The sequence below is a fragment of the Schistocerca cancellata genome, chromosome 12, assembly GCF_023864275.1.
Source record: "Schistocerca cancellata isolate TAMUIC-IGC-003103 chromosome 12, iqSchCanc2.1, whole genome shotgun sequence".
Lineage (NCBI taxonomy): Eukaryota > Metazoa > Arthropoda > Insecta > Orthoptera > Acrididae > Schistocerca > Schistocerca cancellata.
This window is the reverse complement of record NC_064637.1, coordinates 63718412-63736609: the sequence shown is the minus strand read 5'-3', so window position 1 is coordinate 63736609 and position 18198 is coordinate 63718412. Positions and strand designations below refer to the sequence as shown.

At 46.6% G+C, this 18198-nt stretch overlaps 1 protein-coding gene across 1 annotated transcript in view; it reads right to left on the bottom strand.

Moving 5' to 3' along the window:
* Window positions 1-17256, bottom strand: part of LOC126109844 (uncharacterized) — a 29707-nt gene extending 12451 nt beyond the window's left edge. Inside the window, exons 1-2 of the mRNA XM_049914902.1 lie at window positions 17192-17256; window positions 6715-7067 (exon numbers count right to left, since the gene is read on the bottom strand). Coding sequence (XP_049770859.1) covers window positions 6715-7067; window positions 17192-17246 — 408 coding nt within the window. The 5' untranslated portion in view covers window positions 17247-17256. The remainder of the gene's footprint in view (window positions 1-6714; window positions 7068-17191) is intronic.
* Window positions 17257-18198: the final 942 nt, after the last annotated feature.

The window sequence follows — 18198 nt, the reverse complement described above, 5'->3', positions numbered from 1 at the left end:
GCGCGCCTAGCGGCGTCAGACGGAAACGTTCCCTACTTTCTGAATAGCCCTCGTGCATAAATATTCCTTGGTACTCGGCACAATGACCATCAAACAAGCTTCACCACGAAGGCCTCAGCCGGCCGCTGTGGATGAGCGGTTCTAAGCACTTCAGTCTGGAACCGTGCGACCGCTACAGTCGCAGGTTCGAATCCTGCCTCGGGCATGGATGTGTGTGATGTCCTTAGGTTGGTTAGGTTTAAGTAGTTCTAAGTTCTAGGGGACTGATGACCTCAGATATTAAGTCCCATAATGCTCAGAGCCATTTGAACCATTTTTTGCACGAAGGCCTCAAACTTTCTGTGTGTAACATTGGCCTTTTTCGGCACTACGGAATAAAAAAGCAGTGTAGCCACAGCTGCTGCAGTAGGGCTGTGGAAACCAGAGAATGCAGAGCTGACCAAAACACCATTGCACCAGATGCAGCAAATCCACCAGCATGTTTCCGCATTGCAGGCCAGGTCTCACAGTACAAGTGACATAGGAGAAAGGTGTGTCAAACACGATAAGAGCAGGTCAGTTGCTACACCTTCCAGCTGCACACCTGTTATCACGTACATGGTCGGAAGTGATGAATGAGCACAAGTAGCACTACTGACCATTAAAATAGCTACACCACGAAGCTGACGTGCTACAGACGCGAAATTTAACCGACAGGAAGAAGATGCCGTGATATGCAAATTATTAGCTTTTCAGAGCATTCACACAAGGTTGGCGCCGGTTGTGACACCTACAACGTGCTGACATGAGGAAAGTTTCCAACCGATTTCTCATACACAAACAGCAGTTGACCTGCGTTGCCTGGTGAAACGTTGTCGTGATGCCTCGTGTAAGGAGGAGAAATGCGTACCATCACGTTTCCGACTTTGATAAAGGTCGGATTGTAGCCTATCGCGACTGCGGTTCATCGTATCGCGACCTTGCTGCTCGCGTTGGTCGAGATCCAATGACTGTTAGCAGAATATGGAATCAGTGGGTTCAGGAGGATAATACGGAACGCCGTGCTGGATCCCGACGGCCTCATATCACTAGCAGTCGAGATGACAGGCATCTTATCCGCACGGCTGTAACGGATCGTGCAGCCACGTCTCGAACCCTGCGTCAACAGATGGGGACGTTTGCAAGACAACAACCATCTGCACGAACAGTTCAACGACGTTTGCAGCAGCATGGACTATCAGCTAGGAGACCGTGGCTGCGGTTACCCTTGACGCTGCACCACAGACAGGAGCGCCTGCGATGGTGCACTCGACGACGAACCTGGGTGCACGAATGGCAAAACGGCATTTTTTCGGATGAATCCAGGTTCTGTTTACAGCAACGTGATGGTCGCATCCGTGTTTGTCGACATCGCGGTAAACGCACATTGGTAGCGTGAATTCGTCATCGTCATAATGACGTATTCCCCGGCGTGATGGTATGGGGTGCCATTGGTTACACGTCTCGGTCACTTCTTGTTCGCATTGACGGCACTTTGAACAGTGGACGTTACATTTCAGATGTGTTACGACCCGTGGCTCTACCCTTCATTCGATCCCTGCGAAACCCTACATTTCAGCAGGCCAATGTACGACCGCATGTTACAGGTCGTGTACGTGCCTTTCTGGATACCGAAAATGTTCGACAGCTGCCCTGGCCAGCACATTCTCCAGATCTCTTACGAACTGAAAACGTCTGGTCAATGGTGGACGAGCAACTGGCTCGTCACAATACGCCAGTCACTACTCTTCATGAACTGTGGTATCGTGTTGAAGCTGCATGGGCAGCTGTACCTATACACGCTATCCCAGCTCTGTTTAACTCAATGCCCTGGCGTACCAAGGCCGTTGTTAGGGCCAGAGGTGGTTGTTCTGGGTACTGATTTCTCAGGATCTATGCACCCAAATTGCGTGAAAATGCAATACATATCAGTTCTAGTATAATATATTTCTCCAATGAATACCCGTTTATCATCTGCATTTCTTCTTGGTGTAGCAATTTTAGTGGCCAGTAGTGTAAATACCCATCATCTGTACTCGAAGGCTTTCCAGTCTGCAAACGGCTGCCATGTATGGAAGTCCATACCAGGGGTGACATGGATTTGCAAGAAACGACCATGAGAATCGAGCTCCACTATCGATGACTCTTGGTCCTGTGTCCACTCCTCTGGAATTAGCGTCATCGAGCTGCTGGGCAGCTTTCAGGCTCCCGTAGCCACGACTGGACTTCTGCACCCGTTTGAGGTGGTGCAGTGGTCCAAGCACCTGAGACTGTGCAGGCGAGCTGACATTGTACACCTCTGTTCACAAGGGCAGACACCACCACTGGGGGATGTTTTTCTCTGCAAGTTACACAACAGACGTCACACGTTCTCAATACAGCACAGGCGCCAGCTGGCTGCTGACTGCCCATCCGCTCAGCATGACTGATGTCGATGTTGTCATCACACGTTGAAGAGGCACTGCTACTAGAGAATGAAGCTATAAGTGCTGTACCTTGTTTCCTAATTAAGGGGGTGACTGTGAATGATGTATTCTTGAGCCACTATCGGTCACCATCCAGATAATAACCTACCGCCAGAAACTCTACACTGTACAGTAATTAAATAATTTGCGTTTCGACTTAATACACTGTGATTAGATGGAACATTATGTTGATCATTTGCCATGCAGTACTACAGGAAAGTCAAAACAACCTTTGGTGACATTAAAAGCAACGGTGGTAACATTAAGAGTGCAACGGGAATTCCACTGTTAAATGCAGAGGAGAGAGCAGATAGGTGAAATGAATACATTCAAAGCCTCTATGAGGGTGAAGATTTGTCTGATGTGATAGAAGAAGAAACAGGAGTCGATTTAGAAGAGATAGGGGATCCAGTATTAGAATCGGAATTTAAAAGAGCTTTGGAGGACTTACGGTCAAATAAGGCAGAAGGGATAGATAACATTCCATCAGAATTTCTAAAATCATTGGGGGAAGTGGCAACAAAACGACTATTCAAGTTGCCGTGTAGAATATATGAGTCTGGCGACATACCATCTGACTTTCGGAAAAGCATCATCCACACAATTCCGAAGACGGCAAGAGCTGACAAGTGCGAGAATTATCGCACAATCAGCTTAACAGCTCATGCATCGAAGCTGCTTACAAGAATAATATACAGAAGAATGGAAAAGAAAATTGAGAATGCGCTAGGTGACGATCAGTTTGGCTTTAGGAAAAGTAAAGGGACGAGAGAGGCAATTCTGACGTTACGGCTAATAATGGAAGCAAGGCTAAAGAAAAATCAAGACACTTTCATAGGATTTGTCGACCTGGAAAAAGCGTTCGACAATATAAAATGGTGCAAGCTGTTCGAGATACTGAAAAAAGTAGGGGTAAGCTATAGGGAGAGACGGGTCATATACAATATGTACAACAACCAAGAGGGAATAATAAGAGTGGACGGTCAAGAACGAAGTGCTCGTATTAAGAAGGGTGTAAGACAAGGCTGTAGCCTTTCGCCCCTACTCTTCAATCTGTACATCGAGGAAGCAATGATGGAAATAAAAGAAAGGTTCAGGAGTGGAATTAAAATACAAGGTGAAAGGATATCAATGATACGATTCGCTGATGACATTGCTATCGTGAGTGAAAGTGAAGAAGAATTAAATGATCTGCTGAACGGAATGAACAGTCTAATGAGTACACAGTATGGTTTGAGAGTAAATCGGAGAAAGACGAAGGTAATGAGAAGTAGTAGAAATGAGAACAGCGAGAAACTTAACATCAGGATTGATGGTCACGAAGTCAATGAAGTTAGGGAATTCTGCTACCTAGGCAGTAAAATAATGACGGACGGAGCAAGGAGGACATCAAAAGCAGACTCGCTATGGCAAAAAAGGCATTTCTGGCCAAGAGAAGTCTACTAATATCAAATACCGGCCTTAACTTGAGGAAGAAATTTCTGAGGATGTACGTCTGGAGTACAGCATTGTACGGTAGTGAAACATGGACTGTGCGAAAACCGGAACAGAAGAGAATCGAAGCATTTGAGATGTGGTGCTGTAGACGAATGTTGAAAATTAGGTGGACAGATAAGGTAAGGAATGAGGAGGTTCTACGCAGAATCGGAGAGGAAAGGAATATGTGGAAAACACTGATAAGGAGAAGGGACAGGATGTTAGGACATCTGCTAAGACATGAGGGAATGACTTCCATGGTACTAGAGGGAGCTGTAGAGGGCAAAAACTGTAGAGGAAGACAGAGATTGGAATATGTCAAGCAAATAATTGAGGACGTAGGTTGCAAGTGCTTCTCTGAGATGAAGAGGTTAGCACAGGAAAGGAATTCGTGGCGGGCCGCATCAAACCAGTCAGTAGACTGATGACAAAAAAAAAAAAAAAAAAAATGCTACAGCCATTCTGCATGACGTACATTTCACAAGTCCTTGTAGGGATTCTGGAATATGAATATGTAGCACCAGTTGTCAGTGTGCAGGACACAAAGTTCCTGTAAATTATGGACTGATGGGCACAGAACAGGCACTCCATAGCATCCCAGACATGTACTATTACATTCAGATCAGGGAAATTTGATGATGAAGATATCAACATGAGTTCTCTATCATCCGACTCGAGCTCCATAGCACGACTCTGATATTTTGGCACAGACAGTACCATTGAAGAAGACATCAAGCAGTAGAGGGTGCAGTAATGTCCATGTAGTGCAGAGCTGTCAAGGTGGCATTGATTACTACAACAGATGACACATCATAGTACAGCCCTCACTAACCTCCGCCCGTGACATGGGTTCTTGTGTCAGCCAGCAATTCGGACAAGAAAATCGACCTGGTTTAACAAGAAACATGATCCATTCGGTCAGATGAAACACTTACACTGATCACATTACATTCCAGTCTCAATGATACCGTGCCCTCGGTAAACTGGCAATGCCATTTGGTCGACTTGGGAACAAAAAGCGACTGACATACTACTTTTCCACGTAGTCAGCAAACACATTGAGGCACTTATCATAGCGGTGGACAAGCTCTGAAAGACCTTCGTCGTAAAATTCTGTCGCCTGAGACTTCAGCCAGTGGGTCACGCCCACCTGGAGTTCCGCGCCGTCATCAAAGCTGACATCCAAATGGAAATGGTGCATTGGGTTTAAAAATGGCCGAACCAACATTCATGATGAAGAGATGAGTTGTCTGCTCGCAGATCCCCATTTTCAACAATGTTGAAACACCTGCGCCAACACCAGTACTGCACTCTGCCACCAGATCTGCCACAGATGGCCTCCTATTCTGTTTCACATTGTGGGCAGGCTGCAGACCCCCAAATTCTTTGAGGGATAGTTGACGTTCAACACCTTGTCGCCCACCTACAGTTTCCCCATCCATAACCCGCTTTCCACACAGTCGCAAGATGGCAGAATGAGAACAGCTGACCAGGTTCGCCATTTGCGGGAATGTCGTTCCCAGATGTCAGCCCGGAACAATTTGCCCCTTGTCAAAGCACATAGCCGCGCGGGATTAGCCGAGTGGTCTGAGGCGCTGCAGTCATGGACTGTGCGGCTGGTCCCAGCGGAGGTTCGAGTCCTCCCTCGGGCATGAGTGTGTGTGTTTGTCCTTAGGATAATGTAGGTTAAGTAGTGTGTAAGCTTAGGGACTGATGACCTTAGCAGTTAACCATAAGATTTCACACACATTCGAACATTTTGAACAAAGCACATTATGTCAGTGGGGTTCCCCATCTGTGGCCTTCAGTTCCCCCACAACGACACCAGATGGCACTCAGTGTTGCGGTGGCCACCGGTTGTAATATTTTGGCTCATGAGTGCATCTCGCCACATGAATTCAGCCAGCAGCTATTTAACCGTACACGTAGTAATAATATAGAAAAATAAGTGATGGTACTGTTGTGTATTGGCAAGAGAGCCAACCCACTATGAGAGGAAGCCGAAAGGCACGCGTTTTAGCTCACGCAGGCTGGCGTGAGGTCTGGAACAGGTCAAAAAAGGACGTAGCTGTGGAATACTTAACTTTAATCCATAAATGGTGAACATCGCTCTTGACGGTACATGTTTTACAGCATCAATAGTAACTGGTAATGGCGCCTTGCTAGGTCGTAGCAAATGACATAGCTGAAGGCTATGCTAGCTATCGTCTCGGCAAATGAGAGCGTAATTTGTCAGTGAACCATCGCTAGCAAAGTCGTCTGTACAACTGGGCGAGTGCTAGGAAGTCTCTCTAGACCTGCCGTGTGGCGGCGCTCGGTCTGCAATCACTGATAGTGGCGACACGCGGGTCCGACGTATACTAACGGACCGCGGCCGATTTAAAGGCTACCACCTAGCAAGTGTGGTGTCTGGCGGTGACACCACAGGTACAGTTTGAGAAGTGAAACTTCCTAGCAGATTTAATAGTAATAGTCTCAGCATCATTTATTCCGAAGTATGTCAAACCTGTACAAGAATTACGAGGGACTCTCCGACACGCCAAATTCTACCGTAAATTGTCTAATTAGAATTAACAGCCTTGCTCTGTCGATATTTTTTGTGTAGGCTATTTTTACTTGTAATTCACTGCGTGACATAATTGCGTTTTTAAGATTAACAGATTATTTTGAATGTTTATCCCTTATTTTTCAGTGTTGTTCTTGTGGTTGTTGTTAGCTGTGGAAACCGGCAAGTGTTTCTCGGTTGGAAGCTTACCTCTTCTGTGGAATTCAGCCCGGCCAGCACAGCATTCGTGAAGTTCCAGTAACACATAGTCATTCCTGGGAGCACAAAGTCGAACGAGGTGTTGACGCCGGTGCTTATTTCCCAGGCTGCGCGGTCGATGCCCTGCTGCAGGTGTTCCATGGTTAGGAGGACTCCATTGCCCGAGTTTCCTCCCTGGTACCCGGTGCCCTCGTCCATGGTGGCCAAGTAAGATACCACACCATCGGTAATCAGCTGCTTGGTGGCCGTCCCATTGGCGACGGGGTAGTAGTACAGCTGATCCAGAGGCGGGATGGGCCGCGTCGCGTTCAAGAATGCCCCGTCCAGGTAGGAGACTCCCAGCACTGTGAAGAGAACCAAACAACACTCTGTTCAGTGTATGGCCATCAGCTGGTCGGTGAGCCTCCCTTTGGCAACGGCAAAGTAGTACACATCGACAGAGTATCGGTTTTGTCCCACTGAGGAACGGTGTGCACTAGTGTCCTGCATGACCGAGTAAGCGAGCACAAAATACGAGGTGGGGCGAGCACACCCTGACTGGACAGGCCACCCGCGCTAGTTCTTGTGACCGAGCATAGATGCCGTGACCGAATACGTAGCACATAACTTCAAACACATTACACGTGTCATTATCCGTGTGACACTGCAGCCAGTACGGGCTTCTTATTTGTGGTGTGTCTCTCTCTGTAATCATGCGGCGTGAGGAAGCCAGTGTAGTAAGACGTAAGATTGAAACCAATGTTTACACATTAAAGAAACGGGAAGGTCTAAAAAGCCAAGTGTGGAGTACATTTCTGTTGGTTGTAGATGAAAACATTGCGTCTACTTGGTACGTATCGTGCATAAACTGCTCCACTTTATTGTTTTTTCAGTCGGGAACCACTCATTTAAAGTGTTGAGTGGTACTTAACCAAATAAATTAGTGAAATCAAAGTGAACTAGAAATTAGAATATAAATGAAAGACTTGGTTTAGTTTAGAGAGTTACATACTGGCAAACAGCGGGCAGAACAGCAGAGCAGAAGAGACGATGACCGTGAAGTCAGCAAGTTCCACATATGCGGACGCTGTCGATTCAGCCGTCAGGGCATCGCCCGACCGGCTCACGTGCTTCTCAGTTGTCGCATGTGAGCAAATGCCCTCGCCTACATCCCAAGAGCCAATGACTGACGTTAAGAAGACTCTTCGAGAAGCTTTTCAACGTGACAGAAGAGGCAATGACCGGCTCACGTGTTTCTCAGTCGTCACATGGGATCAAAGGCCCTCGCCTACATTCCAAGAGCCAATGACCGACGTTAAGAAGATTCTTCGAGGAGCTTCTCAACGTGACAGAAGAGGCAATGACCGTAAAGTCGTTCACCTCCAGTAAACTGAAGTGAATAAATACGCGAGACGCAGTGGGCCAGACAGACGGAGACGGAGACGAAGAAGACGAAGGAAGAAGAGAAGAGTAGCAGTAGTTTTCAGTCAGTTTCGGTGCTGAAGACCGTCATGCAAGAAGAGACTGCATCATGCACAGACGCAACAAGTCCGCCGCTGTAATGGAATAGCAAGCAGCAGCCGCGGCGCCAGAAGACAGAAGTTAAAAGGTATTTGAAACCTGATTTTTACGTACCCGGGTGACTCGTGAGGACGGGAAGGAGACGGCCTCACCTCCGCAGTCACCTGTGAGCTGGGATGAAGACCTGACAGCCGAAGACTGGCAAGCGGGAGTCCGTGGTTCGAGTTCGGGACACTGGCCTTCCCCCGCCGCGCCGCTCCGCTGGCCGACGCACAACACACGCGGCCGCTTAGAGAAGAGAAACACTGGGACGCCACATCCAAGGTATCACCATCCGATGCACGACTTCGCTCGCAATAATTAAACGGGCCACCTCGCGCTGCGCGTCTCCAGTCAGCTGGGCGAGACGGCGACACGAGATACACACCGCTACGCGTAATCAGACGCCGCCGCCGCCGCCGCCGCCGCCGCTGCCGCAGCAGAAGACTTCACAAACGACACAGCTGCCGCTCTCCGAACCAGAACATCCCGTAAGATACAGTTGTACAAATCTTCAATAAAAGTTATCTTATGTAAAAATGATGTTTCATTCGACCTCATAGCCGAGCCAAGGAAGAACCCACCCTGCCCACATGTTGTTAAGAGAGAAAAGTTAAGTTATTTAATATTTTCACCCTGACAGAATGCTTTAGAATGCTCATCCTGACAATTGACAGCATCAAAAGAGAAAACCCAGTTACACTGAGTGACAGAAGTGTCACATTTAGTAACACAACTGTTACAAAAGAAACAGAGCTGCAAGAAACCTCACAAAGATCGTTTCTTTGGCCGTCCTTCCGTTATCTTAATATGCTTGAAATAAGTGAAAAACAGGAAATTCTTAACAATGTGCGACAAATGTGTGCTACGTACGCAGGTACAACATTCAATCAATAACATAATCGTTTTTGCATAGTTAGTGGAAAGTGTATTATAGAGAAACGGGAATGTTGTGACTCGTATAATATTTCATTAACGCAAAACATCTCGTTTTTATGGGAACGGGGGTCGGGTTGTTTGCGGGGAGAGACCAAACAGCGAGGTCATCGTTCTCTTACGGGAATGTTTCGATGATTTCCATATCAGTTCTGTATTACTTGTCTCTTTTGTTTATTATCATAGATCCTTCAAGTACTGTGTCATCGCCACGCAGAAAGAGAGCTCGTTTCAAGGAACGGAGGAAGAACAGATCATCCGCGGCAGATGAAGTAGATCTGTACATTTTAATGCACCCCGGAGATGACGATGACATCTTAAAGTGGTGGAGCAGACACGAAACAGATCTGCCAGGTTTGGCTGCAGTTGCAAGACGTATTTTATGTATCCCAGCAACGAGCACACCTAGTGAAAGGTGCTTTAGTAAAGCCGGCATGTTACTAACAAATTGCCGCAGCCAATTAAATCCGGAACGCGTTAGTGATTTACTGCTGATCAACAATAACTATAATTTTGTTTCTTTTGCAAACAATTGAAACGTATGACAAGTTACGTCTGTAAATGTTTAATGTTCTTTGTATGCTTTCTTTATGAAGACGGTTGTCTTCTAGATTACAGGGAAAGCACTTATTTAATGTTTCCTATAAATGAAAGGAAAAATATCTCTTTTGTCTGGAAATGAGACTCGTCTTCTATCCGCGATTGTATTGAAATATCATTTTACTTTCCAGGTGCCTTATGAAGTTAGCTGTGTCACGTACCCGTTCTTGGAAATGTTACTTTTGTATTAAAAGAGAGAGAGAGAGAGAGAGAGAGAGAGAGAGAGAGAGAGAGAGAGAGAGAGAGAGAGAGAGAGAGGCGTTGGATTTGTCCAGTACAGAGCAGGGAGGTGAGACGTCAGCGGTGACCGGTCATGCTCGGTTATCCGCGTGTCCGGAATCCGGACAACAGACGTGGGGCGAGTACGTGACCGAGCCGAGTGGTGTGGGGCCGGACACGAGCTGCTCGGTCCCCCCGTCAACAGGCGAGCCCTGACCGGTCAAACACTGAGCGTTCCAGCGCTGCAGTGAGCACAAAGTGCAGACATGCAACACTGTTCGCTCGACGAAGGATCCGTACCCAAAGACTGGAAAGTTGCACAGGTCACACCAATATTCAAGAAAGGTAGTAGGAGTAATACACTAAATTACAAGCCCATATCGTTAACGTCGATATGCAGCAGGATTATAGAACATATATTGTGTTCGAACATTATGAATTACCTCGAAGCAAACTGTCTATTAACACACAGTCAACATGGGTTTAGAAAACATCGTTCTTGTGGAACACAACTAGCTCTTTATTCACATGAAGTCCTGAGCGCTATTGACAAGGGATTTCAGATCGATTCCGTATTTCTGGATTTCCGGAAGGCTTTTGACACTGTACCACACAAGCGGCTCTTAGTGAAAATGCGTGATTATGGAATATCGTCTCAGTTATGTGACTGGATTTGCGATTTCCTGTCAGAAAGGTTACAGTTCGTAGTAATTGACGGAAAGTCATCGAGTATAACAGAAGTGATTTCTGGCCTTCCCATAGGTAGTGTTATAGGCCCTTTGCTGTGCCTTATCTATATAAACGATTTGGCAGACAATCTGAGCAGCCGTCTTCGTTTGTTTGCGGATGACGCTGTTCTTTATCGACTAATAGAGCCATCAGAAGATCAAAACAAACTGCAAAACGATTTAGAAAAAATATCTGAATGGTGCGAAAAGTGGCAGTTGACCCTAAATAACGAAAAGTGTGAGCTCATCCACATGCTAAAAGGAACTCAATAAACTTCGGTTACACGATAAATCAGTTAATCTAAAAGCCGTAAATTCGACTAAATACCTAGGTATTACAATTACGAACAACTTAAATTGGAAAGAACACATAGAAAATGTTGTGAGGAAGGCTAACCAAAGGCATTCGCATTCGGAGGAGAAAGATGGTGATTGGAATTTCGTGAGAAGATTCCATCGCAACAAAAAACGCCTTTCTTGTAATGATTTCCAGCCCAAATCCTGTATCATTTCAGTGACACTTTCTCCCATATTTCGCTATAATACAAAACCCCCAACAACATAAGTTTCTCATATCATGTGCATTGTGCTGCCACCTATTGCCAGGCACTCCGTATCAGCGACCTCAGTAGTCACTAGACACCGTGAGAGAGCAGAACGGGGCGCTCCGCGGAACTCAGACTTCGAACATGGTCAGGTGAATGGGTGTCACCTGTGTCACACGTCTGTACGTGAGATTTCCACGCTCCTAAACATCCCTAGGTCCACTGCTTCCGATGTGATAGTGAAGTGGAAACGTGAAGAAAAATGTACAGCACAAAAGCGTACAGGCCGACCTCGTCTCTTGATTGACAGAGACCGCCGACAGTTGAAGAAGGTCGTAATGTACAATAGGCAGATATCTATCCAGACCATCACGCAGGAGTTCCAAACTGCATAACGATCCACTGCAAGTACTACGACAGTTAGGCGGGAGGTGAGAAAACTTGGATTTCGTGGTCGAGCGGCTGCTCAAAAGCCACACGTCACGGCGGTAAATGCCAAACGACGTCTCGCTTCGTGTAAGGAGCGTAAACATTGGACGATTGAACAGTGGAAAAACGTTGTGTGGAGTGACGAATCACGATTCTCGAACTATTCGTCTCCACTTTGTAGGCTCAATAGCTGATAATGTAGGTGTCAAGATTGGCAGGTTACTGAAAAAATGCAGCCTCTATCCGCCAGAGACTGCGGCGTCTCATCCTCTAATATTCCCAAGTGTCTGTGATCCATGCCAAATATGGCTAAGATTAAAGAGTACACAAAAGGTGTAGACAGCGCACCAACTAGCCCACAATAGCCTAGTTACAAAGATTCAGTAACCAGTATTAAATGTGTGTGTGGTTTGAGGTTTTCGGGCGCTAAACAGCGTGGTCATCAGCGTCCAACCAGTATTAAATGAGGAATCTGGAAATATGCATGGTGATCAAAAAGTTGCGTACATCAAAAAGCATTTCATGCACGAGGATGGTATGGTAATCCTGCTAAAAAGGAAGGAAAAATGTTTTTTTCTTAGACACCTCACCAAACTTCTCGAAATACTCTCCTTCGAGGGGTGTACACTTGGTCCAGGTATTCTCCAGCATTCTCAACAAATCGGAAAGATAAGGTCTGTCAGACTGCAAAATACTGATTGACTGCAATTAGCACTCCTTCCTTTGATAAATATTTCTTCCCAGCAAATCAAAGTTTCAAGTTAGCTGAAAAAATGGTCTTCACCTCCTTCGGCGCACTTTAGACAGACTTTGCCCATTGTTCTGACCAGCAGTCAAAAATCGGCGCAGAAAGTCTTTCGGATTGGGATTAAACATCGCCAGAAATTGTGGTGAAATTTTGTGCTGCAAGTGCTTTTGGTCGACTGTGAGCAATCGCGGTACCCACCTCACACACAGCTTCTTCATAGACATTTCTCCGTGCAGGATATTATGGATTCGCTACGTTGAGATACCTACAGTCTCGGCAACCCACGAAGTTTTTTCGGCAATCTTGGATCGCCGTATCATGGAGTTTGGCAATGTCTTCCCGTGTCACGACTTCAATGGGATGTCCGGAGCGCACTTCGGCTTCTCTGCTTGTCCGACCACGTATAAATTCATTAATCCAAACGTAGATCGTCTTCGATGATGATACAGACTCTGTGTAATCTTCATCCAATTCAGAAAGGAGGAATACGGCTGGTGTAGTCTGTAGTTCAATCACGCAGCACCTATTACACGGAGAGTCCTACAGCCAATCAGTTCGTCATTCCACCAGGAAGGGGCTACGGTTGTCTGTAGTTCAACCATGCGAGACGGGAAATAACGCTGTTCGATCGCTTTCGCATTGTTACTTTGTGCCAGGAAGGCCTCTCAACAAGGGAAGCGTCCAGGCTTCTCGGAGTGAACCAAAGCGATGCTGTTCGGACATGGAGGAGATACAGAGAGACAAGGTCGATGACATGCCTCGCTCAGGCTTCCCAAGGGCTATTACTGCAGTGGATGACCGCTCCCTACGGATTATGGCTCGGAGGAAACGTCACAGCAATGCCACTATGTTGAATAATGCTTTTCGTGCAGCCACAGGACGTCGTGTTACGACTCAAACTGTGCGCCATAGGCTGCATGATCCGCAGCTTCATTCCCTACTTCCACGGCGAGGTCCATCTTTGCAACGCCGACACCATGCAGCGCGGTATAGATGGGCCAAACAACATGCCGAATGGACCGCTCAGGATTGGCATCACGTTTTCACCGATGAGTGTCGCATACGCCTTCAAGCAGACAATCGTCGGAGACGCATTTGGAGGCAACCCAGTCAGGCTGAACGCCTTAGACCCAGTCCAGCAAGTGCAGCAAGGTGGAGGTTCCCTGATGTTTTGGGGTGGCATTATGTGGGGCCGACGTACGCTGCTAGTGGTTATTTAAGGCGCCCTAAGGACTTGGAAGAGCAGTTGAACGGAATGGATGGTGTCTTGAAGGGAGGATATAAGATGAACATCAACAAAAGCAAAACGAGGATAATGGAATGTAGTCGAATTAAGTCGGGTGATGCTGAGGGTATTAGATTAGGAAATGAGACACTTAAAGTAGTAAAGGAGTTTTGCTATTTGGGGAGCAAAATAACTGATGATGGACGAAGTAGAGAGGATATAAAATGTAGACTGGCAATGGCAAGGAAAGCGTTTCTGAAGAAGAGAAATTTGTTAACATCGAGTATAGATTTAAGTGTCAGGAAGTCATTTCTGAAAGTATTTGTATGGAGTGTAGCCATGTATGGAAGTGAAACATGGACGGTAAATAGTTTGGACAAGAAGAGAATAGAAGCTTTTGAAATTTGGTGCTACAGAAGAATGCTGAAGATTAGATGGGTAGATCACATAACTAATGAGGAAGTATTGAATAGGATTGGGGAGAAGAGAAGTTTGTGGCACAACTTGACCAGAAGAAGGGATCGGTTGGTAGGACATGTTCTGAGGCATCAAGGGATCACCAATTTAGCATTGGAGGGCAGCGTGGAGGGTAAAAATCGTAGAGGGAGACCAAGAGATGAATACACTAAGCAGATTCAGAAGGATGTAGGTTGCAGTAGGTACTGGGAGATGAAGAAGCTTGCACAGGATAGAGTAGCATGGAGAGCTGCATCAAACCAGTCTCAGGACTGAAGACCACAACAACAACAACAACAACAAACGGCTGTACGATACGTGAATGCCATCCACATTGGCAGCATACTGGCGAGTCATTCTTCTTCACGGACGACAATTCTCGCCCCCCACCGTGCACGTCTTGTGAATGACTCGCTACAGGATAACGACAACGCTCGACTAGAGTGGCCTGCACATTCTCCAGACATGCACCCTATCGAAGATGCCTGGGATTGATTGAAAAGGGCTGTTTATGGACGAAGTGAACCACCAACCACTCTGAGGGATCTACGCAAAATCGCCGTTGAGGAGTGGCACAATCTGCACCAACAATAGATTGATGAACTTGTGGATAGTATGCCACGACGAATACAGGCATGCATCAATGCAAGAGGACGTGCTACTGGGTATTAGAAGTACCGGTGTGTACAGCAATATGGACCACCACATCTGAAGGTTGTGGTAAAACATGTAATGTGTGGTTTTCATGAGCAATAAAAAGAGCGGAAATAATTATTACGTTGATGTCTATTCCAAATTTTCTGTACAGGTTCCCGAAAACTTTTTCTGGTGTGTGTAGTATAAAATCCATTACTGAACAGAGTTGCAAGAACCAATATTAAATGAGGAATACACAACAGCTCTCTACGAGGGGGTGAGATACTTACAGGACGTACTGAGGCATTCAAACAGACATTCTTCCGGCGCTATAAACGCGAATGGACCTGGAAGGAATCCTTTTACGAGGCGAGGTGTGAAGTTCGGTCTGATATGCAGTGGTATGCAGACTGTGTATGTAACGCGTAGATGTGGATGTTTGTTCCTCCCACTCCATGACACAAAAATTGACCACTTGAGTTTATGACTCGCGCACTGAGGCCTCTGTACAAACTTAACTACGAATAGAGACAGGTCATACATTCCGGGAAAAGACTAGCTTTGCCTGTTATCGACACTGACACTGGCCAGATATCAGTCCTGGGGATTCCGAGACTTTCTAACATGTTTTACATTCTACTTACAAGTCGAATAACAAATGACAAGATAAATATCTTTTTTCGTGTGATATACACTACTGGCCATTAAAATTGCTACATCACGGAGATAACGTGCCACAGACGCGAAATTTAACCGACAGGAAGAAGATGCTGTGATATGCAAATGATTAGCTTTTCAGAGCATTCATACAATGTTGGCGTGCTGACATGAGGAAAGTTTCCAACCGATTTCTCATATACAAACAGCAGTTGACCGGCGTTGCCTCGTGAAACGTTGTTGTGATGCCTCGTGTAAGGAGGAGAAATGCGTACCATCACGTTTCCGACTTTGATAAAGGTCGGATTGTAGCCTATCGCGATTGCAGTTTATCGTATCGCGACATTGCATGTAGCGTTGGTGAGATCCAATGACTGTTAGCGGAATATGGAATCGGTGGGTTCAGGAGGGTAATACGGAACGCCGTGCTGGATCCCAACGGCCTCGTATCACTAGCAGTCGACATGACAGGCATCTTATCCGCATGGCTGTAACGGATCGTGCAGCCACATCTCGATCCCTGAGTCAACAAATGGGGACGTTTGAAAGACAATAACCATCTGCACGAACAGTTCGACGACGTTTGCAGCAGCACGGACTATCAGCTCGGAGACCGTGGCTGCGGTTACCCTTGACGCTGCGTCACAGACAGGAGCACCTGCGATGGTGTACTCGACGACGAACCTGGGCGCACGAATGGCAAAACGGCATTTTTTCGGACGAACCGAGGTTCTGTTTACAGCGTCATGATGGTCGCATCCGTGTTTGGCGACATCGCTGTGAACGCACATTGGAAGCGTGTATTCGTCATCGCCATACTGGCGTATCACCCGGCGTGATGGGATGGGGTGCCATTGGTTACACGTCTCGGTCACCTCTTGTTGGCATTGACGGCACTTTGAACAGTGGACGTTACATTTCAGATGTGTTACGACCCGTGGCTCTACCCTTCATTCGATCCCTGCGAAACCCTACATGTCAGCAGGATAATGCACTACCGCATGTTGTAGGTCCTGTACGGGCCTTTCTGGATACAGAAAATGTTCGACTGCTGCCCTGGCCAGTACATTCTCCAGATCTCTCACCAATTGAAAACGTCTGGTCAATGGTGGCCGAGCAACTGGCTCGTGACAATACGCCAGTCACTATTCTTGATAAACTGTGGTATCGTGTTGAAGCTGCATGGGCAGCTGTACTTGTACACGCTATCCCAGCTCTGTTTGACTCAATGCCCAGGCGTATCAAGGCCGTTACTACGGCCAGAGGTGGTTGTTCTGGGTACTGATTTCTCAGGATCTATGCACCCAAATTGTGTGAAAATGTAATCACATGTCAGTTGTAGTATAATATATTTGTCCAATGAATACCCGTTTATCATCTGCATTTCTTCTTGGTGTAGCAATTTTAATGGCCAGTAGTGTAATTACAAATTAAGAGGTTTTTCCTTTACTTGTACAGTGAAACCTTTCTTCTTGCCAAATGTCACGATTCTACGTCGGAGGAAGTACCCTACATGTTGTGGTCAGTGAGTGTGCGAGTATCAAAGTATGAGGCGTAAATGCCTGCATTGCAACGGACCGTAGGCTTCAATACGTGACACAAATGTCAACTTGAGACGTCTACTCGTGCCTGCGAAAAAGGTTTCCGAACAACCGGACCGACCGGCAGACAATAATAGAGTAATCTTGTTTTTAGTGAAGGAGGTACAGAACCCTAAAAATGCAGCCCAGCTGCGATCTGTCAGACGTACCTGGGGAAGCGATGAAGCAGGCGAGCGCCACCAAGACTGGCACCGCGGTTTCCATGCTGAGGCTGCGAGCTTGCAACTGTGACATCCACCGGACTTCGCATCCCCCATATATACGTATTTGCCAGCAGGCCTGTCAAACGGGATGAGTTCGAAGTCTCCTCTGATTACGCCTGAGGACGAGAATAACGTTACTAAATGTGGAATTATACCACTTGAGAGTTACGAGTTGTTACCTCTGATCAACAAAAATCAAATCGTTAATTGGAGAATTATCATTTACCTGTACCTCAGAATCTGTATAGGGTCTAAAGATCAGAGCCTCTCGGGCAAGAGGGAATCACCGGCAGTGTGATGATATCAGCCGGCGGCAGGACCTGAAGTGCCCACATCTGCTTCATCACCGCCAACTTCCTTGTCCAGTGGCACTGAATGTGTACGCCGGTAGATTCGGTATTCTTTCACAGAACATGACAGTAATACTAAATACGAAGTATTTTCCTAATTTTAACGTATATTTGCTTATGAACCAATTCCGGCTTCTTAGACCATCGTCAAGTGATAGGTGTATTGGTTAGCACACTGGACTCGCATTCGGGAGGACGACGGTTCAACCCCGCGTCCGGCCATCCTGATTTAGGTTTTCCGTCATTTCCCCAAATCGCTCCAGGCAAATGCCGGGATGGTTCCTTTGAAAGGGCAAGGCCGACTTCCTTCCCCGTCCTTCCCTAATCCGATGAGACCTCGCTGTTTGGTCTCTTTCCCCAAAGAACCCAACCCCAACCCCAACCCCCCCCCCCCCCCCAAGTGATAACAGAACGTCCCAAACACAGATAAAATGTCGTGCGACTTACAGAGATATTAATTGTACAGGAAATACACTTTTGCTCTTTTTGTGTCTTCCAAGGAGGTGTAAAACAAGGGGAAATGGCGCTACAGACTTTATGAAAACGTGATGTCATTTTCACGTCACACACAATATCGACGACCAAAGAAACGACTTTCGTTAG